We start from the raw sequence: 23,143 nt of genomic DNA on the forward strand, positions 1-23,143 counted from the left end.
GCCCATCAAGTCTACTCCGCCATTCAACCATGGCTGATCTGTCTCTCCATCCAAACCACATTTTCCTGCCTTCTCCCCATGACCTCTGACACCCGTGCTAATCAAGAATTTTTCAATCTCTGCCTTAAACATGTCCACTAACTTGGTCTCCACCACCGTCTGTGGAAAAGAATTCCACAGATTCACCACCCTCTGACTGAAGAAATTTCTCCTCGCCTCCTTCCTAAAAGAACGTCCTGCAATTCTGAAGCTGTGACCTCTAGTCCTAGACTCTCTCACTAGTGGAAACATCCTCTCCACTTCCTTTGAGGGAAACTAAACCTGTCTGCCCCCTCTCTCCCTCTCTCCCCCTCTTTCTCCTTCCCCTCTCTCTTTCCCCCTCTCCTCCTCCCCCCCCCCCCCCCCCCCCCAGAGAAAGAGAGAGGGGGCTCAGCCGGACCGGCGTCTGGTGTCCGATCACGGCCGCTGCCATGACTGGGTTCGGTCGTTCCCAAAGATGCCGGAGGGCCCTCTAGTATTGCTAGATGATAGATCAGATGCTCCTCTAGTATCTTTGGTCGTCCCCGTTCCCGCCCGTCTCCCCCGGAGAGGCGCCAGGTTGACCGACGCCGCGGACACCGTTTGACACCCTGGCTGATGCAAAACAAGCGTGGACCCACTGACTCACCCAGACACGAGGCGATCACATCCCGCCCGGGCCCACTGCGCACACGCACGCGGAGAGACGGTGACGCGGCTGACGGGCCTCCCGCCCACAACTGCGCAGGCGCGGATGGTCGTCAATATACTTTATTTCCCCCAAAATCATCCCGGGGAATGTCCCGAAATTATTTCATTTCCCCCAAAATTACCCGAAAACAACCAGAATCTCCAGTAATTTCCTTCAAACTGCCACCCCCACCCCCACGGTGGATTGAAACAGAACATTCCAGCAACTTCCAGTGACGTCAGGGGGAGGGGCTTATTTCAAAAGCAGTTTCCCAACCGTCACTTGTGCACGAGGTCGACTCAACATCCACTTCTGCGTCTCTTCATTGTCCCCATCTTCAAAGACAAGATTTATTTTTAAAGATTAACCTCGATTTTATTCACATTCTCAGCCCCACTCAGCTCGGCCCAGCCTTGCTTTTATACAGGCCCCACTCGGCTCGGCCCAGCCTTGCTTTTATACAGGCCCCGCTCGGCTCAGTCCAGCCTTGCTTTTATACAGGCCCCGTTCAGCTCGGCCCAGCCTTGCTTTTATACAGGCCCCACTCAGCTCGGCCCAGCCTTGCTTTTATACAGGCCCCGCTCGGCTCGGCCCAGCCTTGCTTTTATACAGGCCCCGCTCGGCTCGGCCCAGCCTTGCTTTTATACAGGCCCCGCTCGGCTTGGCCCAGCCTTGCTTTTATACAGGCCCCGCTCAGCTCGGCCCAGCCTTGCTTTTATACAGGCCCCGCTCGGCTCGGCCCAGCCTTGCTTTTATACAGGCCCCACTCAGCTCGGAGAAGTGAAGAGTCTAAAAAAGACTAACCTTGCTTTCATTCCATTTCTTTTAAAAGACTTCGTGATTTTTGACTTGTTTGCATTAATTCCGTTACACCTAGCGGTTTTAACTGATTCTTATTAACCTTGCTTTTATTCCGTTTCTTTTAAAAGACCTCGCCATTGCACTAATTCCGTTTTTAACCTGATTCCACCTAATATAACATTTTAAGTAGATTGACATTGGTTTCATTCCATTTATTTTCAAATTCCTCTTGATTTTATTTTTAACTTGATTTGCGCTGATTCTTTGGATGTTGGTTTTATTCCGTTTATTTTAAAAGACCTCGCAGTTTTTTTTAATGTTACTAAATTAATATAATATTTTAAAAAGATTAACGTTGCTTTTATTCGGATCGTTGGTTTTAATCCGATAGTTCAAGCATTCCTCAAACTATTCACCTACCATCATTATATCACTTTGATGAACGAGGCTTAATGCTGACTTCCACATCTCTATAGATAAGAGTCCGATTGAACTTCATTGTTTTGGTTTAACTTCGAAAACGTTGCATATTTTGTTCTTTAAAGACTTTCCGGTGTCTCACTTAACTGTACTAATTCTTAAAGATAACATTTAATTTAAAAGACAGCGCTTTTTTACTTTTAAAATATATTTCTAACGTTAAATTTTCCCCGTTAAAGACTTTCCGTTTTTTTTCCTGTACTAATTTCTTCATAATTTTAAAAGGTCGATTATTTACTCCGCGGATTTTGACAGATTTTTGACCGCTTTCAAAAAAATTTGCTGTTGATTTGGAAAGACTCCATTTTAAACAAATTGATCTGTCTTCATTGACCACTGATATTAAAAATATATTTCATTGTGATTGATTTCATTCTACAGGATAGACTCCATTTTGAACAAATTGAACAGTCTTCATTGACAACTGAGATTGTGTTTAGGCTTTTTTTTTAAATCATGCCAACAAGAGGGAAGAGGTGCAAGATGGTCAGGGGATGAGAGCAAGAGAAATCAAGAAGCAACAAGGAGCAGAAGGGCTCAAGAGATGCAGAAAGAAAGTATTCAACTTCTCAGAGATCAACAAGAGAGATACCAGGAGAGAAAGGCTCAAGAGATGCAGGAAGAAAGAACTCAACATCTCAGAGATCAACGAGAGAGACAGCAGAAGAGAAGGGCTCAAGAGACGCAGGAAGAAAGAACTCATCGTCTCAGAGATCAACGAGCGAGACAGCAGGAGAGAAGGGCTCAAGAGACGCAGGAAGAAAGAACTCAACGTCTCAGAGATGAACGAGAGAGACAGCGGGAGAGAAGGGCTGAAGAGACACAGGAAGAAAGAACTCAACGTCTCAGAGATCAACGAGAGAGACAGCAGAAGAGAAGGGCACAAGAGACGTGGAAAGAAACAACTCAACGTGTTGAGGAACATCGAGAAAGAATACAAAGGAGAAGGGATGAAGAGACGGGAGATGAAAAGACTAGAAGGCTGGATGAACAGCGAGACAGAGATACAAGACAACAAAATGCACGATTCACAAAGAGAAGTCTTTCTGCTGATGTTGGTGAAATGACCAATGTTTGCCCTCAGTGTCGAGCGTACCGCTTCTCAGGAGGAACAACCAACTTTTGCAGCATGAAGGGTAAGGTCAACATTGCTCCTCTGAAGAAACTCCCAAATGCACTCATTAATTTGTATACAGGTGACACACCACAAGCTTACGAGTTCAGAAACAATATTAGACAATACAATGTTGAAGAAAACTGCACATGCTGGAAAAATCGAAGGTAGATAAAAATGCTGGAGAAACTCCGCCTAGTTGAGCTGGTCCTCACCCTCAACAATATGGAGAGAAAGAATAGGCGGCGTTTAAGGTCGAGACCCTTCTTCAGACTGATGATGGGGGGAGGGGAAGAAAGGATGAGGCGGAGACAGTAAGCTTGTGGGAGAGCTGGGAAGGGGGAGGGGACGGAGGGAGGGAGAAAGCAAGGACTAGCTGAAATTAGAAAACTCAATGTTCATACCGCTGGGGTGTAAACTAATGGAGGAGGCCCAGGACAGAAAGGTCAGATTCGGAATGGGAGGGGGAGTTGAACTGCTGAGCCACCGGGAGATCAGGTCGGTTAGTGCGAAATGAGCGGAGGTGTTGGGCGAAGTGATCGCCAAGCCCAACGGGTCCCACTTGGTCTAGCACAAAGCAGAAACATGCCGACCAAGATGCCCCATCTACACTAGTCCCATTTGCCCACATTTGGTCCATATCCCTCTAAAGCTTTCCTATCCAAGTACCTGTCCAAAATATCTTTTAAATGTGATTGTATTGAAAGGCAAGGTTTGGGAAGCACAGGTGTCTCAAACTATTCTGGGGTGGGAGAAGTTTCTTCCCAGCTGTTATCCAGCAACTTAACCGTCTTCCCATCAGCTAGAGGGCAGTCCTGACCTCCCATCTACCTCATTGCAGACCTTTGAACTATCTTTAATCTGACTTTATTTTGCACTAAATGTTCTACCCTTTAACCTTTTGCTGTGCACTGCGGATGGCTTGATAGTAATAATGTATAGTCTTTTCTTTGAATGGATAGCACGCAAACAAGCTTTTCACTGTACCTCGATACACATGACAATAATAAACCAAACTATAGATCACACAGCGGTTAGGCCGCTGTGATGTGAAACCAAGGATCAGAACTTGCAAATTGTGTCATTTGTACACACATGTAACTCCCTAGGGCATGGTCTGTGCCCTATCATGCCTTAAAACGATCAGAATCCTGGAGGATTCACACAAAATGCTGGAGTAACTCAGTGGGTCCGGCAGCATCTCTGGAGACCTTGTTTCAGACATCACCTGGAGGATTCTCTCCTTGAAAAGAAAGCTGTGGATTAATGTTCTGATCGTTTTCCAAATTTTAACTGCAGTTAAACTTTTCTTTCTAAACAGCCTCCACCTCGCTTTTCAATTTAAGACTGGACACCGTGGGGAAAAAGCAGAACAAGAAGGAAGTGGGGGAGGTTCTGGAGGAGAAGAAGCACATGGTGGAGAAAGTGCTGGACAGGCGCATAGTGAACGGCAAGGTGGAATACCTGCTCAAATGGAAAGGATTCTTGCTGTGAGTATTCACAAACAGCAGATAGGCACAAAAAGCTGGAGTAACTCAGCAGGACAGGCGGCATCACCGGACAGGAATGGGTGATGTTTTGGGTCGTTTCTTCAGACCCGAAACGTCGCCCATTCCTTCTCTCCCGAGATTTGGCCTGTTCTACGAGTTACTCCAGCTTTTTGTGTCCATCTTCGGTTAAAACCAGCATCTGCCGCTCCTGCCTACACATTCACAAACATCAGCCTGGTTTTGGCTCTTTATTTCCACGCTGAGTGATCTTTCCAGTAGCAGAAAGCAGCGAGTGTAACAAATTTCCATTCAGAGTTATTGGTCAAGTGGAAACTGGGTCAGGAATGAGTAGACACAAGGAGCTGCAAGATGCTGGTTTACGCCAAAGATGCACACAAAGTGCTGGAGTAACTCGACAGGTCAGGCAGCATTGTAGTGGCAGATTATTACATCGTTCAAGGCATTTTTTCCTCTAGCCACTATGATTGAAGACAGGGGTAAGGAGATAGATTTTGTTATGCATGCGAGCTCTCCACGAGACATTCAAAGCCGTCCAAAGATAAATCTTCAAAACACACTCTTAATTAATAGTTTCTTTATTGTTGCACTAAAAACAGTAAGATATTCATCCAAACTTCTTCTTGTTTAAGTACATTTTAATCTTACTCGTAGTCAAACTCCATGGATGGTCAAACTCGTGCATGGTCAAACTCCGGCATGGCCTAAAGCTGTGCCTTCTCCCCCATGCTTCCTGCAACTAAAACCAACAACTACTCGTGCATCTGCGTGAAAATCTCAGCCGCAAACATGCCTCTGACTACGTAATAAATCCCACCCACATAATTATAGGCAGTTAAAACTTAAAGGTAACTGGTTATAATTATAACATACTGAGTTAAGCTAAATGGCTACTACAAGCATCTCTGAACAAGAAGGATAATTGCCATTTCGGGCCGGGGCCCCTTTTTAGTGTGAAGTGTCCCGACCTGAAACATCACCCATCCTTTTTCTCCAGAGATGGTAGTGGTTAGTGTGTTGTGCAGTGTTCAAGAGTCTGATGGCTTGTGGAAAGAAGCACAAACCAGAGGTTATTGTGAGATGCTTCTCTTCCTCTTGGATCTTTAGCCCTGTACATCTATCTATGCAATGCATTGAATTGCTAAGTCACTGGGTCATGAGTGCTCATTTATTATGTGGATGGATGAACAACACGTGTTATTGGACTGGAAGCTGTTCCAGTAGCTCACAGCTCAGCGGTTGCTGTTGATGAACTAAATGATTCAGGTCCAAGTGTCGGTATTCAGTGACTGGAATTATTTTGCAGTGATGACAACACGTGGGAGCCGGAGGAAAACCTGGACTGCCCCGACCTCATCGCAGAATTCCTGCAGTCCCAGAAAATAGCACACAATGGCGTGGATAAAACAGAGGGATCAAAGCGGAAAGCAGAGTCTGATATGGAAACAGAGGAAAATAAAAACAAGAAGAAGTGGGAGGAGGTCAGTGAAGGTGCTGCCACAGCGGGTGACCAACACAACCTGTGGTCAGTCCCAGAGGAAGCTTTCCTGAGGGAGGGGCAGGTGGGGGGATGAGAAACATAAAAAATAGGTGCAGGAGTAAGCCATTTAGCCCTTTGAGACAACGTCGCCATTCAATATGATCATGGCTGATCATCCAAAATCAGTACCCCGTTCCTGCTTTCTCCCCATATCCCTTTATTCCGTTAGCCCTAAGAGCGATATCTAACTCTCTCTTGAATTGGCCTCCACTGCCTTCTGTGGCAGAGAATTCCACAGATTCACAACTCTCTGGGTGAAAAGGTTTTTCCTCATCTCAGTCCTAAATGGCCGACCCCTTATTCTTAGATGGTGCAGATGAAATCGAGGGAGCTTTCCTACAGTCTGGCGACCAGAGCTGCAGACAAGGCTCCAAGTTGGACATTGTATGCTCTACGCAGCCAGTATGAAGGGACCCTGTCTCATGTATTGGCTTGTGTAGGATGGAACTGCAGATGCTGGTTTACACCAAAGATAGAAACAAAATGCTGGTGTAACTCAGCGGGACAGGCAGCATCTGTGGTGAGAAGGAATGGTTGACGTTTTCGGTCGAGACCCTTCTTCGGACTGGAGAATGTTCTCAACCCGAAACGTCACCCATTCCTTCTCTCCTCACTGAGTTACTGCAGCGTTTTGTGTCTATCTACCCTGTATTGGCTTGCCTGGATTCCGTGCTTGGGGAGGTGGTCAAATTGCCCGTGCTCACCGAGTCCCCCTTGTGCAAAGTACAATTGATACAGATACATTATATATCGTAACATGTACTTTAATTAGAATACCTACAGAGACCATCGAAATGAGTACTGCAGGCTCGGAGTCGTAAGTTGAACTAACTAACATGGCTGCGCACATGCCCGAGGTGGTAGTGTAGAAACCTGATGGATTATGGATCAAATCCGCAGCAAAACCAGACACGGATCAAATCAGCAATACTGTTTGATCTACATCCCTGCCCATTGAGTTCTCATCTGTTTCTCTTACAGCAGGAGAAGCCGAGAGGGTTTGCCCGAGGACTGGAACCGGAGTGTATCATCGGGGCGACAGATTCAAGAGGGATGCTGATGTTCCTCATGAAGTGGTGAGTTTGCAGCATAACTGTCGATCTCTGTGGTACCTGTAACCCAGCTGCGATAAAGTGATTGAGTGAGCTTACTGTGTGGTGTGGGCTGGGGGGCGGATTATGCTGAACAACCATGATGGTGACCGAGCACAGTGCTTCCACTTTGAAGGATATTACCCGGAATTCTGGTTGGCTTGGCAAGGGGGAGGAAGAGAAAGTGGGAAGGGGGTGGGGAGGGGGGAGGGAGAGGGTGGGAAGGAGGAAGCGAGGGAGGGAGAGGGAGGGAGGTACAAAGAGGGAGGGAGGGAAGGGGGGAGGAGGGAGAGAGAGCAGAGACTGAGACACATGAGAACAGGTTGAAAAAACAAAGACAATGACAGCTGTTGGAGGCAACGAAAGCTGCCTTGCATTCAGATTCAGATTCAGATTCAACTTTAATTGTCATTGTCAGTGTACAGTACAGAGACAATGAAATGCAGTTAGCATCTCCCTGGAAGAGCGACATAGAATATGATTTCAATAAATAAATCTATTTACATGCATACAGTCATAGTGTTTTTCCTGAGGGAGGGGTGTCCGGGGGAGGTGATTGGCAGTCACCGAGGTACATTGTTGAGTAGTGTGACAGCCGCAGGGAAGAAGCTGTTCCTGGACCTGCTGGTCCGGCAACAGAAAGACCTGTAGCGCCTCCCGGATGGTAGAAGGGTAAACAGTCCATGGTTGGGATGAGAGCAGTCCTTGGCGATTCTGAGCGCCCTACGCAGACAACGCTTGCTTTGGACAGACTCAATGGAGGGAAGTGAGGAACCGGTGATGCGTTGGGCAATTTTCACCACCCTCTGCAGTGCTTTCCGGTCGGAGACAGAGCAGTTGCCATACCATACTGTGATACAGTTGGTAAGGATGCTCTCGATGGTGCAGCGGTAGACGTTCACCAGAATCTGAGGAGACAGATGGACCTTCTTCAGTCTCCTCAGGAAGAAGAGACGCTGGTGAGCCTTCTTGACCAGAGTTGAGGTATTGTGGGTCCAAGAGAGGTCATCGGAGATGTTGACCCCCAGGAACCTGAAGCTGGAAACACGTTCCACCTCCGTCCCGTTGATGTGGATGGGGGTGTGCGTGCCGCCCCTAGACTTCCTGAAGTCTACAATGAGCTCCTTGGTCTTCTTGGAGTTAAGGGCCAGGTTGTTGTCAGCGCACCATGCTGCTAGGAGCTGGACCTCCTCCCTATAGGCCGACTCATCGTTGTTGCTGATGAGGCCAATCACAGTTGTATCATCTGCATACTTGATGATGGTGTTAGTACCATGTACAGGTGTGCAGTCGTAGGGGAAGAGGGAGTAGAGGAGGGGAGGGTGGGGGGGTGGAGGGGAGGGGAGTTGCATCACACTGTACAAGTGAGGAACAGAAGCAGGCAGATATGGTGTTGTTACATAGTTTTGTTTTGCCGTTTTTCTTTCTTAACGTGTGCCGCTAAAAAAAACCACAATAGCACGCAGGAAACATTTTTGAATATTTCAGGAAATACCTTCAAATTCCAGGAAATATAGGATTCTGTTTAAATTTTTGAAGCACTGACCGAGCATGACGGAGGGATATCAGACCAGCACCAAGGCTCTTCACCATTCACTCCTCCAGCTCTTGAATTATCCATGTCACCCTCCCCATCACACACCTGGGTGGCCATCGATGATGGAACACACAACAGCACTGGAACTGGCCCTTCAGCCCAAAATGTCTGTGCCCAACATGATGTCAAGTTAAACTGATCCCATCTGCCTGGTATATTCTCTTTGGGACATTTGACAATAAAACACTCTGGACTGCTGACTAGATTCACACAGCGTGGAAACAGTGCCCTCGACGCAACTTCCCCTCACCGGCCAACATCCCCTGTCTACACCAGTTCCACCTGTCTGCCCATATCCCTCTAAACCTGTCCGATCCATGTACCTGTCCAAATGTTTCTTAAACGTTGTGATAGTCCCTGCTTCAACTACCTCCTCCATGCAGCAGCTCATTCCATACACCCAAGGTCTGAAGGGTCCCGACCAGAACCATCACCTGTCCATATCCTCCATGTGACGCTACCTGACAACCCAGAGTTCCTCCAGCACTTTGTGTTTTGCTCCGGTTGCTAACAGCTGCAGTTCTTTGCGGTCGTTGTTGAAGAGGGGATTTAGCCTGTGGGCCGAGGAGCTTTTTCTATCAAGTTCGTGGCCCAACTCACGGAACTACCTGAATGTTTAACATATTGTGTAAAAATATTATATAAATTGTACCTGAAACTCGTCAAGACCAAAAATATGAGAAGAAGCTCCAATTTTCCGAGTAGTAATTGTCCAATCAATGCACGTTTGACATTGAGGTCGGACAAAATTTGACCAATCCCGCGCTTTGTTTTATGGTTGCTAGACAGCGAGGACCCTGGCTGCCTCCTCATAACATCAAAACAATAACAAGGTTTCCAAGCAATAAAAGTGATGCTAACCTTCCTGATGATTTTGTTTTTCAATTGATTTATCTTTATAAAGTTCTGATGTGAACTGTTAAATAAAAAATGTAGACCTACGATTAGGGTTAGGGTCAGTCGGGTATTCAGTCGTTCAGTCAGTCAGTCAGTAGTTCGGTGGGTCGGTCAGTCAGTCGGGCTTGTCGGTAGGCCGATGGATGCTGTGGAGGATCGGTCGAGCTGTCAGGCCGCTGGTGGGTGGTGAGCGTTGTGCCGGGCCGCCGGTGGGTGGTGAGAGTGTTCGGTCGGGCCGTTGGTGCTGCGATTGGTCTGATGGCCGGTGGGTGCTGCGAGTGGTCGGTCGGGCTGTCGGTAGGCCGGTGTTGCAGCGAGCGAGCGGACTGATGGAGCCGGCGCTATGGCGGTGCTGAAGGCAGCCCGGACTGCGTTCAGGGCAGTGCTGCTCTCCACCATCATCACCATGATAATCCAGGAGGGCATGCTGGCCGAGGTGGATGCACTGTGGGGCCACACGTACGGTGCTGCAGCCGGTCCCATTGCGGCTCCAGCTCCAGCCGTGGGCAGCCCTGGAAGGGGGGCTAGTTAGGGTTAGGGTTAAGCATTTTCCTGTCAGTGGAAGATGCCTTAGCCTTCCCCCAGTCCCACTGTGGCTGTGACCCCCACTCTGCACACTGGCAGTCAGTGGGGTTCAGTAAATGGCTGAACCCAGAGGAACTGCCCTCACCCATTAGGCCGGTTCAGGAGTCGCATCACTGCAGCTATCTCATTCAAAATACTCACAATTTAATTCATTATATTATTTTTATACAATATAATTATATATGATTACAGTCATATACTATATATATGGTTTAAATATACCACACCAAGGAATTAGGCTCCCCACGGTGTAATCTGGGCATTGGACACTAGATGGCACTTACTTTGTCGATCTCATTTTCTAATTAGTTTAATTAATGAATGTGCAACTTTTGGTACTGATGAGTTATGACTTCCTTCTCAATTATATTTTATCTAAATCTGTGCAAAATTTCAAGTAGTTCCAAGACATGGGTCACAAAAGTTAAATTCTAGACACATTTTTGATGCTGGCCCACAGCCTAATTGCTAACGGCGGCCTCTGTTGCCTCGTGCAGGAAAAACTCGGACGAGGCAGACTTGGTGCCGGCAAAGGAGGCCAACGTCAAGTGCCCGCAGGTGGTCAAGTCGTTTTACAAGGAGCGTCTAACGTGGCACTCCAATCCAACCAAGGTAGAGAAGAAGTAACGGAGCAGAGGGGCTCACACACCTCCCATTTACTACTTTACACAACGAGAAAATAATCCTGATATTTGCAGACATGGTTTTCAGTTGTACAGATGTAAAGTTCTCCGGGTGATACTTCTCTCAACTCCTCTCGGACCTGGTTTATTGCCTCTGACTGCCAGGGGCCGGGCAGGTTGTGTTTCAAATCCAGCATGACATTTTTAATTTCACTGTTTTATTTTTCTTCAGGTTTTTGGGGGTAACAACTAATTGTAGAAGCCAATGAGTTGTAGATTAGTTGCCTTGGCTTATAGCATCGGGTTTGAGCCCGTGAAGGCAAAAGAAGTCTGCAGGTGCTGATTTAATTCACAGCCTCTTTTAGTGCAGTGTTTTCATTGTGTGGCTGGGCCTGGGAGGGAGGGTGTTACGGTGTGTGTGTGTATCCAGCCACTGCTCTGCCACCTCCTCACTGCAACACCCTGGTACTCTCCACTGTGAGTTGTTGAATGCCTGATCACAGGACCGATTGCTGTTCCAACCAACCTATGGGTGGCTTGGTGGCCAACACTCCATCCTGCAGTGGTGTTTCCGTTGTGGTGAAAGTTTGCTTCTGTTCAGCCTGCGCTGTTTACTTGGTAATGAGGAGGCAGAAGCACAGACAGTGGGGTTAGAGCTTCATTCTGTAGTTACAATCCCAGGCTGCTACCGGCCTTCATCTGTTACTGGAGCCAGTCGGTGCCTGTTGTGTATGAAATAGAAATTGTGTTACCTGCCTCCAAGTTAAAGGGGGCGGAGTGTTATGCATTAAATATAATTAACATATTTGATGTCTCGCGCAATGGTACGCATGCGCAGGAGAGACTCTAGGTGGCATCCTGAAATAAAGTGGCTTGTTAGTTTACTCCCGTGTCCGAGTATTATTTAAAGTCCGTTTCCAGCACCAATATACAACAATTGGCGGCGAGGATCAAAGAACAGAGAAGAAAAGAACAAGCACGGCCAAGAAAAAAGAAAAAAAGAGGTTGTATTTGGCACTACAAATTGGAACGGCACCAAGCAAAAAGATTTGGCGCCAAATTGATTTGAATTGGCGCCAAAGAAAAGAAAAGTCAGAACGGGAAGCAAGAGCTCAAGGAAACACGTGGGACAGTAAGTGTCACCGAAGAGCGTAGCTGGAAGCTAGAAACCTAACTAGCAGGACAGCGACGGTGTCAGCTTACCTGGAACGCTTTCCAGTGCCGTGCAGCCCACGGCTAGGCCCAGCAGCTGCCACCAACGCCGGGAGTTCCAGTACCGTGCAGCCCACGGACGACGAAGCCGAGCCTCCAGGAAGCCAGCCCAGCCGCGAGCACAGCCAGCCCGGCCACGAAACACAAGTCAGCCCCGGCCGCGAGCACAGCCAGCCCCCAGCCGTGACGGTGGATATGCAATGGAAGACATTTAAAGACTGCATGGATGAACTACAAAAATTGTTCATCCCAGTTTGGCAAAAGAATAAATCAGGGAAGGTAGTGCATCCATGGATAACAAGGGAAATCAGGGATAGTATCAAAGCGAAGGATGATGCGTACAAATTAGCCAGAAAAAGCAGCATACCGGAGGACTGGGAGAAATTCAAAGACCAGCAGAGGAGGACAAAGGGCTTAATTAGGAAAAGAAAAATAGATTATGAAAGAAAACTGGCAGGGAACATAAAAACTGACTGCAAAAGTTTTTATAGATATGTGAAAAGAAAGAGATTAGTTAAAACAAATGTAGGTCCCTTGCAGTCAGAAACAGGGGAGTTGATCATGGGGAACAAGGATATGGCGGACCAATTGAATAACTACTTTGGTTCCGTCTTCACTAAGGAAGACATAAATAATTTTCCGGAAATAGCAGGGGACCGCGGGTCAAAGGAGTTGGAGGAATTGAGTGAAATCCAGGTTAGCCGGGAAGTGGTGTTGGGTAAATTGAATGGATTAAAGGCCGATAAATCCCCAGGGCCAGATAGGCTGCATCCCAGAGTACTTAAGGAAGTAGCTCCAGAAATAGTGGATGCATTAGTAATAATCTTTCAAAACTCTTTAGATTCTGGAGTAGTTCCTGAAGATTGGCGGGTAGCAAACGTAACCCCACTTTTTAAGAAGGGAGGGAGAGAGAAAATGGGGAATTACAGACCAGTTAGTCTAACATCGGTAGTGGGGAAACTGCTAGAGTCAGTTATTAAAGATGGGATAGCAGCACATTTGGAAAGTAGTGAAATCATTGGACAAAGTCAGCATGGATTTACGAAAGGTAAATCATGTCTGACGAATCTTATAGAATTTTTCGAGGATGTAACTAGTAGCGTGGATAGGGGAGAACCAGTGGATGTGGTGTATCTGGACTTCCAGAAGGCTTTCGACAAGGTCCCACATAAGAAATTAGTATACAAACTTAAAGCACAAGGCATTGGGGGTTCAGTATTGATGTGGATAGAGAACTGGCTGGCAAACAGGAAGCAAAGAGTAGGAGTAAACGGGTCCTTTTCACAATGGCAGGCAGTGACTAGTGGGGTACCCCAAGGCTCAGTACTGGGACCCCCAGCTATTTACAATATATATTAATGATCTGGATGAAGGAGTTGAAGGCAATATCTCCAAGTTTGCGGATGACACTAAGCTGGGGGGCAGTGTTAGCTGTGAGGAGGATGCTAGGAGACTGCAGGGTGACTTGGATAGGCTGGGTGAGTGGGCAAATGTTTGGCAGATGCAGTATAATGTGGATAAATGTGAGGTTATCCATTTTGGTGGCAAAAACAGGAAAGCAGACTATTATCTAAATGGTGGCCGATTGGGAAAGGGGGAGATGCAGCGAGACCTGGGTGTCATGGTACACCAGTCATTGAAGGTAGGCATGCAGGTGCAGCAGGCAGTAAAGAAAGCGAATGGTATGTTAGCTTTCATTGCAAAAGGATTTGAGTATAGGAGCAGAGAGGTTCTACTGCAGTTGTACAGGGTCTTGGTGAGACCACACCTGGAGTATTGCGTACAGTTTTGGTCTCCAAATCTGAGGAAGGACATTATTGCCATAGAGGGAGTGCAGAGACGGTTCACCAGACTGATTCCTGGGATGTCAGGTCTGTCTTATGAAGAAAGACTGGATAGACTTGGTTTATACTCTCTAGAATTTAGAAGATTGAGAGGGGATCTTATAGAAACTTACAAATTTCTTAAGGGGTTGGACAGGCTAGATGCAGGAAGATTGTTCCGGATGTTAGGGAAGTCCAGGACAAGGGGTCACAGCTTAAGGATAAAGGGGAAATCCTTTAAAACCGAGATGAGAAGAACTTTTTTCACGCAGAGAGTGGTGAATCTCTGGAACTCTCTGCCACAGAGGGTAGTTGAGGCCAGTTCATTTGCTATATTTAAGAGGGAGTTAGATGTGGCCCTTGTGGCTAAGGGGATCAGGGGGTATGGAGAGAAGGCAGGTACGGGATACTGAGTTGGATGATCAGCCATGATCATATTGAATGGCGGTGCAGGCTCGAAGGGCCGAATGGCCTACTCCTGCACCTAATTTCTATGTTTCTATGTTTCTATGAAGCCAGCAAGCTAGCAGGCCAGCAAAGCAGCAGAATCCAGCCCGTGAAGCCATTAAAGCCAGCCCGTAAGGACAGCCCAAGAGGTCGCCGAGAAGTCCCGGACTGTCCGAATTTAATGTATTGGTCACTGTTATCAATGATTTAAGTAAATATGTGTGCATAGCAGGTATATTGCTTAACATGTTCTAGTCTGCCATTAACATTAAATGTTGGTTTATTAGTATAAATCTATTGTTATAAGAATTAGTAATAGTCATTGGGCTGGATAACCTTAGTGTGTAAAATAATTAAGTCCAGTGCAGAGAACACAGTGAGAGGACAGAACGTAGTGTACCTGAATAGCAACAATGTAGCATGGCTACTCCAATTGTAGGAAGTGCGCCCAGTAAGATTCTGGGTATAATTTTGAGGAATGGACCGAAGTCTTAGAGGCTAGGTTCATTTTCAATGATATCACTGCAGAGGAGAAGAGAGCATGGCTCATTACAGGCTTAGGAAGCGAGGGTTATCACACCTTAGGTGCATTGCTGTGGCCAGCAAAGCCCACGAGTAAAACGTACGAGGAATGTAAGGAGGCATTAATTGCTCATTTCTCGCCAAAACCTCCAAGAGCATCCAGAGACAAGGAGCCTGAACTATAAAAGGCATGGAGTCCCTCAAGGGCATCCAGAGACAAGATTCACAACTCCAAGGGGTGCTGGAGATGTGGCGGCAGCCATGAGCCGGCGATGTGTAAAGTCAGAGATAGTAGGTGCTTCAGGTGCTCGGGAACGGGTCACACCAAAAGCCAGTGTGACGCTGTTAGAGCTTACCAACAGCAGTACAGGGCAGATGTACGATCCAGAGAGCAACCCTAACTATTCAAGCTGCCTTCGGGGGTATGAAGGTATGGAGAGAGATCCGGGACAAACAGAAGGCAGCAACGGTAATACAAGCAGCATTTAGAATGCACAGAGTATACCATCCATACAGGGCAATGAGATTGGCAGCTATAATACAGGTGCACAACCTTTTATCCGAAGATCCAAATAACGAAAACCTCCGAATAGCGACATTTTTTCGGTCCTTGAAGAAAGGTCCTTGAAAACGTTCACCGAGGGCGGCCCGCAGAGGTGACAGCTGAACCTCCGGTCGGTCCTCGAAGAAAGGGGAACTAAATCCCCATTCATAAAAGAGAAGGTGAGGGTATATTGCGCGGGAGGGTTAATAATTGACAATATGCTGCTACCTGCCATCTCAGTTAAAAAGTTCCCATGGTAGACTCACGATACACAGTGTATCGTGAGTCTTGCGTGGGAACTTCTTAACTCAGCTGGCAGGTAGCAGCATATTGTCGCTCCCTTCAGTTTCACCCCACCTACACCCCTCTGCTTCCCGGCCATGTGTGTGACCCCTTCCCTCCCCTCTCCAGCTCCCCGCTCATTGCACCAGCGCAGGGGCTTTGTACTGTCTTCACGTCGCGATGCTAGCAGCACAGTGCCAGTCACCGGAGACGTCAGGACCAACGGAACACCGACCCCCAGGCCCACTGCAAGCACGGAGATCCCAGATCAGCAACTCCAGCCCAGCCCCGTTCCAACTCCAGAGGAACACGCTCCCCGTAGGGGCAGAAGCTGTTGGTGTGCAAGGGGTACGTCTTGGTCTTGGGGTCGCGCAGCTCGGGCTGTGGGCGAACTGCCACTTGTCGCCGTAACGGCCCATCGGGGAGCGGATTCCTCTGGAGTTGGAGGGGGAGGGGGGTATTGTGCTGTTAGATCACCCCCTGCTATCCCAGGGACAGGGAGACAAGACGTTCACCGAGGGCGGCCCGCAGAGGTTACAGCGGAACCTCCGGTCGGTCCTCGAAGAAAGGGGAACTAAATCCCCATCCATAAAAGAGAAGGTGAGGGTATATTGCGCGGGAGGGTTAATAATTGACAATATGCTGCTACCTGCCCGTTGAGTTAAAAAGTTCCCACGGTAGACACGATACACAGTGTAGGCAGCAGCAGATTGTCGCTCCCTTCAGTTTCACCCCACCTACACCCCTCTGCTCCCCGGCCATGTGTGTGACCCCATCCCTCCCCTCTCCAGCTCCCCGCTCATTGCACCGGCGCGGGGGCTTTGTACTGTCTTCATGTCGGCGATGGCAGCCAGCACGTCAGTGCAATCACCGGAGACGTCAGGACCAATTGGACGTCGACCACCAGGCCCACCGCAAGCACGGAGAACCCAGAGACCCACAGCCAGCAGCAGCCCAGCCCAGCCCCGCTCCAACTACAGAGGAACCTGGGTCGCAGCTCGGGGCGTCGTAGGGGCCCATCGGGGAGCGGGTTCCTGTTGGTCCTGACGTCTCCGGCCACCTGCTATCTTCCGGGAACTGTACCGCCCTTGCAGGAGAGTGGGGTTGTTTGCAGTTGCAGAGGGAGGGGGCAAGGGCGGTACAGTTCCCAGTCTCAGCTCCAGTCTAGGGGAGTGGCCGGAGACGTCAGGACCAACGGGACAGCGACCCCCAGGCCCACTGCAAGCACGGAGATCCCAGAGACCCACAGCCAGCAGCAACTCCAGCCCAGCCCCGCTCCAACTCCAGAGGAACACGTAGGGGCAGAAGCTGATGGTGTGCAAGGTGTTCTTGGGGTGGCGCAGCTCGGGCTGTGGGCAAACTGCCACTTGTCGCCGTAGCGGCCCATCGGGGAGAGGATTCCTCTGGAGTTGGAGGGGGAGGGGGGTATTGTGCTGTTTGATCGCCCCCTGCTATCCCAGGGACAGGGAGACACAGCGGCTTTTCAGACTGGTGGGCAATCACTTCCGAAGTTCTGCCCACACAGTCAGTACACCTCTCCTACACTGCATTTCATACAAACATTTATTCTGCAAGAAAAAACGACATTGAAGACTCAAACTCGCGACCGAGTAACTGCCGGGATCAAGGCGCAAACTCGCGATCTTGCGGATATGAGCTGAACACTCTACCACTGAGCCAGCCATTAAAATCTACGCTAAAAGATTTCCATTCCGAAGACCGACAAATTCTGAATTACGAAAAGTGTCTGGTCCCAAGGCTTTCGGATAAAAGGTTGTGCACCTGTAGTACAAGCCCATTATAGGGAAATGGAAACTGATCGCAAAACTTACGTGAAGGTAGGCAGCAGCTTTGTGCTGCTTCAGACTGCCTACCGAGGAATGGTTGTTCGAAAGCATTTGCGGAGCATGCACAAATCTGCCAAGGTCATACAAACTTATTATCAAATGCATAAACAGCGTCAGTATTTCAAGAAACTACACGGGTCCGCCACTGCTGTACAGCAATGATACCAGGCTTGCCAGATGCCCAAGTGAGACATTATAATAGTTTGAGAAAAGCAGTGGTTTGTATTCAGGCCTTCTGCCGCGGGGTCAAAGCCAGAGAATTGGTTGAAAAAACCAAGGCAGCACGCCATATTTATTCAGTCTTAATGATATGCATTACAAGCAAACATTTCTTGATTCAAAAGGTGGCTATAGTCACTCTGCAAGCTTCATTCCGTGGGTACCGATCAAGGGTACGCTACAGAGCTTTGCGACAAGCAGTCATTTCAATCCAGGGATGGCACAAAGCATGCAAAATAGGGCATTCCCAGTTTGTGCAATATCAGTCAATGAGGTATGCAACCATTACCATTCAGTCTGCCGACAAGCGTATGGTGGTTAGGCAGTGGGTTAAGCAAAAGAGGGCTACTGTAAAAGTTCAGTCCGTACTCCGTATGATTTGGTATAGGAAAGACTTCCTCAAACTGAAATATACAGCAATTGTAGTGCAGTTTCACTACCGTGCTTATGAAGCAAGAAAACTATACAGAGCGCATATCAAAGCCACTGTTGTATTGCAAAGACAATATAGATCCTACTTCTTGATGAAGAACCAGAGATGTGACTTAAGAACACTAATAGATGAACAACAGAAAATGCTTAAACAATACAAAGAACAGTTAAATAAATGTGTGACAATGAGTAAAAAGCTGCTAATAGAAAAGTCTAAACAAGAGAGGCTTGCCAGTTGAGACAAAAGTATGCAGGGCCGATTGCGACTAGGACACTTCACTACAGTCCGGCATGGAGCCTCCTTTACTGAGCAATGAACAGATGGTTATACATTGTAGAATCTTATTAAACAACAAGAGCGGATAAATACACAGCGCGAGGAAATTGAGCGACAGAGGAAGCTGCTAGCAAAACGAAAACCTGCAGCCATGCCACCTACAAATAATGAACATAAACAGAGGAAAACAAAGCAGAACATGAAACGTTAATTTAGCAGAATATCATGAACCATGCAACCATATAACAATTACAGCACGGAAACAGGCCATCTCGACCCTTCTAGTCCGTGCCGAACATGTATTCTCCCCTAGTCCCATACACCTGCGTTCAGACCATAACCCTCCATACCTTTCCCGTCCATATAACTATCCAATTTATTTTTAAATTATAAAAACGAACCTGCCTCCACCACCTTCACTGGAAGCTCATTCCACACAGCCACCACTCTCTGAGTAAAGAAGTTCCCCCTCATGTTACCCCTAAACTTCTGTCCCTTAATTCTCAAGTCATGTCCCCTTGTTTGAATCTTCCCTACTCTCAGTGGGAAAAGCTTATCCACGTCAACTCTGTCTATCCCTCTTATCATTTTAAAGACCTCTATCAAGTCCCCCCTTAACCTTCTGCGCTCCAAAGAATAAAGCCCTAACTTGTTCAACCTTTCTCTGTAACTTAGTTGCTGAAACCCAGGCAACATTCTAGTAAATCTCCTCTGTACTCTCTATTTTGTTGACATCCTTCCTATAATTAGGCGACCAAAATTGTACACCATACTCCAAAATTGGCCTCACCAATGCCTTGTACAATTTTAACATTACATCCCAACTTCTATACTCAAACAGGAAGAAATCTTCAAACTAAGGCAGAGATACAGGCAGTGCTTGAGTGATTAGAAATAGTTCACAATTTACACATAAGGGAATGGAAAATGATAACACATAAAGCACGGTGTAATGTATTTGGTTTAAGGAAAATGGGTGGAATGGAAACAAATATAAGTGTTAAGTTTAGATATGATTATTACGGTTATGAGGATGTATTGTAAGATGACTTTAATAATACAATTTTGCAACAGTGTATTAATCAATTATATTTTAGGTAAAGAGCATATACCATGAAATAGAAATGGTGTTACCTGCCTCCAAGTTAAAGGGGGCGGAGTGTATGCATGACATATAACTAACATATTTGATGTCTCGCGCAATGGTACGCATGCGCAGGAGAGACTCTAGGTGGCGTCCTGAAATAAATTGGCTTGTTAGTCCGAGTATTATTTAATGTCCGTTTCCAGCACCAATATACAACAGCACCACAGCCACACTGCTCTCTGCGACTTGCTTCACTCATTCTCTGCAGTCAATGGGCTTCTGCTTGTCAGTGCCTGGGCCTGTGCCTCGCTCTGCCGCTATGTGAACAGGCAAGGTGAGTGTCAGTGTTTTAAGGTATTTGTCTCAATTGGAGTTTTACCTCTGGGCCCCCAGTCCCACGTGTTGATCTCTGCCTCTCCAGTATTCTCTACTCGTTATGGTTAGGTTAGGGGCGGGTTGTGAATGTAGGTGATGCCGCGGTACTGCGTCTCCACCAGTGAGCTGGGAAATGCCGAGGCTGGGCACCAAACGTTGGACAGAGCGGGCAGAGGGAAGCGACACCAGAACAGGTACAGAGCTGGATATATACACACACGCACACAGACACACGCACAATGCTGGCTGCTGCCCTCAACGACAGCAGCTTCTCATTCCATCCCGCGAAACCATTGCATCGTCAACGAGTGAGAAAACCACCTCCTCGTCCTCTTTAGTTCAATGTTCAGCCTGCCCGGGAAGAGTATAGGCGACAAACACAGCGTGGGTTTATTGGTGTGTGTGTGTCTCCCTCCCTGGGGCAGCTGAGACCAGTGTCAGTAGACAACGATGAGAGGGCATTCTGTCCCCCGTGGAAGCTGGAGAAACCTGCCTTGCCCACTACTCAGCCAAGCCAGTAACAGTCACAGGTCAAGCTAAAGGGAGTGCCCCTCTGCTCTCTGCAGGGTTGCCATAGTCTGCTCTGAACGGAAGCCACGCAAGGGGGAGCAGTTGTTTGTATTTGGACTTTTTCACGGGAGAAGTGGGGGCAGCATCTGATATAATCCACGTACTGTATGCGGGGGCCATGGAGGAGATTCCTCCAGCTGGCTGTCTCAGCCATCCATTGTTCTCACACACCTGGTATTGATTTGGCAGTTCATGTGTTATTGGAGTACGACTAATTGCGTTCAATAGTAATTTTTAAACAGGATGGGGAGGGAGGGTGGGGATATGTTTGTGTCTGAGGTATTTGTGGAAGAGAAACACAGAGCATGGAAACTACAGTATTAGTATCACTTTCCTAGTTTTCATACATTGCAGCTCTTCTGCCTGACTCGCATTTAATCATCGAGTGTAGTCTTTTAGAGGGGAGATCTGATTTTAGCTGGTTTTAAAGGATCTGTTTTTGTAGAATCCCTATTGAGTATTGTAATACTGCTCCTACACCCTGTGTGTCACTAAACAGGCGAGCAAATATTATTGTGTAATAAAACCCAAAAAACAGCTTTGAATGTGTTCTACTCTTTGCAAATGATTCACACTGTGTATGCAAAAATGCTGGAGAAACTCAGCGGGTACAGCAACATCTATGGAGCGAAGGAAATAGGCAACGTTTCGGGCCGAAACCCTTCTTCAGACTGATGCTACACTGGGTATGGGCGTGTTCACTTCTTTCCCCCCTCCCATACCCGGTTATCAGTCACTGTGGCGTCGCTGCTCAGAGCTGCCTCTGCGCTGCCCTATAAGTAGAACAGAGTGTAGGAAGGAACTGCAGATGCTGCTTTACACCAAAGATAGACACAAAATGCTGCAGTAACTCAGCGGGACAGGCATCATCTCTGGAGAAAAGGAATAGATGATGTTTCAGGTCGGAACCCTACTTCAGACCATAGAACAGTATAGCACAGGTACAGGCTCTTCGGCCCATAATGTCTGTGCCGAACATGATGCTAAGTTAAACTGATCGCGTCTGCCTGCACGTGATCCATATCCCTCCATTCCCTGCATACCCATGTGCCTATCTCAAAGCCTCTAATGCTACTGTCGTATCTGCCTCCACCACCACCCCCAGCAGCGTGCTCCAGGCCCCCACAACTCATTTAAACGTTGCGCCTCTCACTTTATAGTTCTACCATGTAGCCTTTGACATTTCCACACTGGGTAAAAAAGGTTCTCCCTTCCCTCATAATATATATATATGCTTTTACCTGGTCTCCCCTCGTCCTCCAGTGATTGAGATAAAACAATCCAGGTTTGTCCAATCTCTGCTTGTAGCTGGTCTCCAATGTCCAGCGTTTCCTGTTACTTCAGACCTGCAGTCTTTACTTCATTAACTCTTCATGTGGGGAGATGGGGTGAACAGAGAAGGAACCTGGGCAAAGGAACCAAGGCTGATTCTGAGCTACGACAAGGGTTTAAAAAGCAGACAAGGCCCACCCCCCACTGCTGGTTCTGGCTGTTAATTCAATGTCAAAAAAAGATGCATAGTGCTGAATCACCTCAGTGGGTCAGGCAGCATCTGTGGAGAACATGGAAAGGCGATGTCTCGGCTCGGGACCCTTCCTGAGACTGATTGTGGTGGGCTAGAAGAGAGGAGAGCAGGACAAACCTGGCCAACTGACCATTGGGCAAAGGCCAGTGAGGAAAAGACAAGAGGTATGTGATGGGGATAGAAGAGGCATCAATTGTGAAGCCAGAGGAAGGAATATAGGTGGAAAGGGGGTGGAGGGAGAGGGATAAATGGGTGAGCAACAAGATGAGACACGGGGAGAAGTTTCAGTTTAGATGCAGCGCGGAAACAGGGCCTTTCAACCCCATCGATCCCCGCACACTAACACTATCCGACACATTTGGGGCAATTTACATTTCTTACTGAAGCCAATTAACCTACAAACCTGTATCAGAATCTTCTGGGAATATTTTGAGGACGTAACTAGGAAAATTGACAAGGGAGAGCCAGTGGATGTAGTGGTACCTGGACTTTCAGAAAGCCTTTGATAAGGTCCCACATAGGACATTAGTGGGCAAAAATTAGAGCACATGGTATTGGGGGGGGGGGGGGGGGGGGGGGGGGGGGGGGGGGGGGGGGGGGGGGGGGGGGGGGGGGGGTGGGGGGGGGGTGGGGGGGGGGGGGGGGGGGGGGGGGGGGGGGGGGGGGGGGGGGGTGGGGGGGGGGGGGGGGGTGGGGGGGGGGGGGGGGGGGTGGTGTAAGACATGGATAGAAATTGTTTTGGCAGACGGAATCAACGAGTAGGGATTTACAGGTCCCATTTCAGAATGGCAGGCGGTGACGTAGGATATCGCAATGCTCGGTGCTGGGACTGCAACTATTCACAATATGCATTATGATTTAGATGAAGGGATTAAGATACATTATCAATTTGCAGATGGCACAAAGCTGGGTGTCACTGGTGTGTGGAGGATGCTATGAGGATGCAGGGTGAACTTGGACCGTTGGGTGAATGGGCAGATCGAAAATGGGAGCGGAGGTTTTACCATCAAAATGGTTGTAATGGTATCCCAATGGC

At 47.8% G+C, this 23,143-nt stretch overlaps 2 protein-coding genes across 13 annotated transcripts in view; both read left to right on the forward strand.

Moving 5' to 3' along the window:
* Window positions 1–23,143, forward strand: part of LOC129710139 (trichohyalin-like) — a 57,192-nt gene that overhangs the window by 17,910 nt on the left and 16,139 nt on the right. The window lies entirely within an intron of this gene.
* LOC129710140 (trichohyalin-like) lies at window positions 2,407–11,514 on the forward strand. 2 transcript variants are annotated; one of them, XM_055656901.1, is made up of 5 exons: window positions 2,407–3,126; window positions 4,426–4,594; window positions 5,919–6,093; window positions 7,134–7,228; window positions 8,732–10,178. In XM_055656901.1, the coding sequence occupies exons 1-5, from the start codon at window positions 2,535–2,537 to the stop codon at window positions 8,778–8,780; spliced, it is 1,080 nt and encodes a 359-aa protein (XP_055512876.1). In that variant the 5' UTR covers window positions 2,407–2,534; the 3' UTR covers window positions 8,781–10,178. The 2 variants fall into 2 exon arrangements, with proteins under 2 accessions (XP_055512876.1, XP_055512875.1); XM_055656900.1 differs by lacking the exon at window positions 8,732–10,178 and adding an exon at window positions 10,820–11,514 and having other exon boundaries at window positions 2,511–3,126.

The sequence above is a fragment of the Leucoraja erinacea genome, chromosome 27, assembly GCF_028641065.1.
Source record: "Leucoraja erinacea ecotype New England chromosome 27, Leri_hhj_1, whole genome shotgun sequence".
Classification (NCBI taxonomy): domain Eukaryota; kingdom Metazoa; phylum Chordata; class Chondrichthyes; order Rajiformes; family Rajidae; genus Leucoraja; species Leucoraja erinaceus.

Excerpts from the sequence above, each read along its gene's own strand:
- LOC129710140 (XM_055656900.1), top strand. The coding sequence starts at position 2,535 with ATGCAGAAAGAAAGTATTCAACTTCTCAGAGATCAACAAGAGAGATAC. Across the intron at positions 4,595-5,918 it reads AAATGGAAAGGATTCTTGCT|TGATGACAACACGTGGGAGC; the intron begins GTGAGTATTCAC and ends ATTATTTTGCAG. Across the intron at positions 7,229-10,819 it reads CTGATGTTCCTCATGAAGTG|GAAAAACTCGGACGAGGCAG; the intron begins GTGAGTTTGCAG and ends TGCCTCGTGCAG.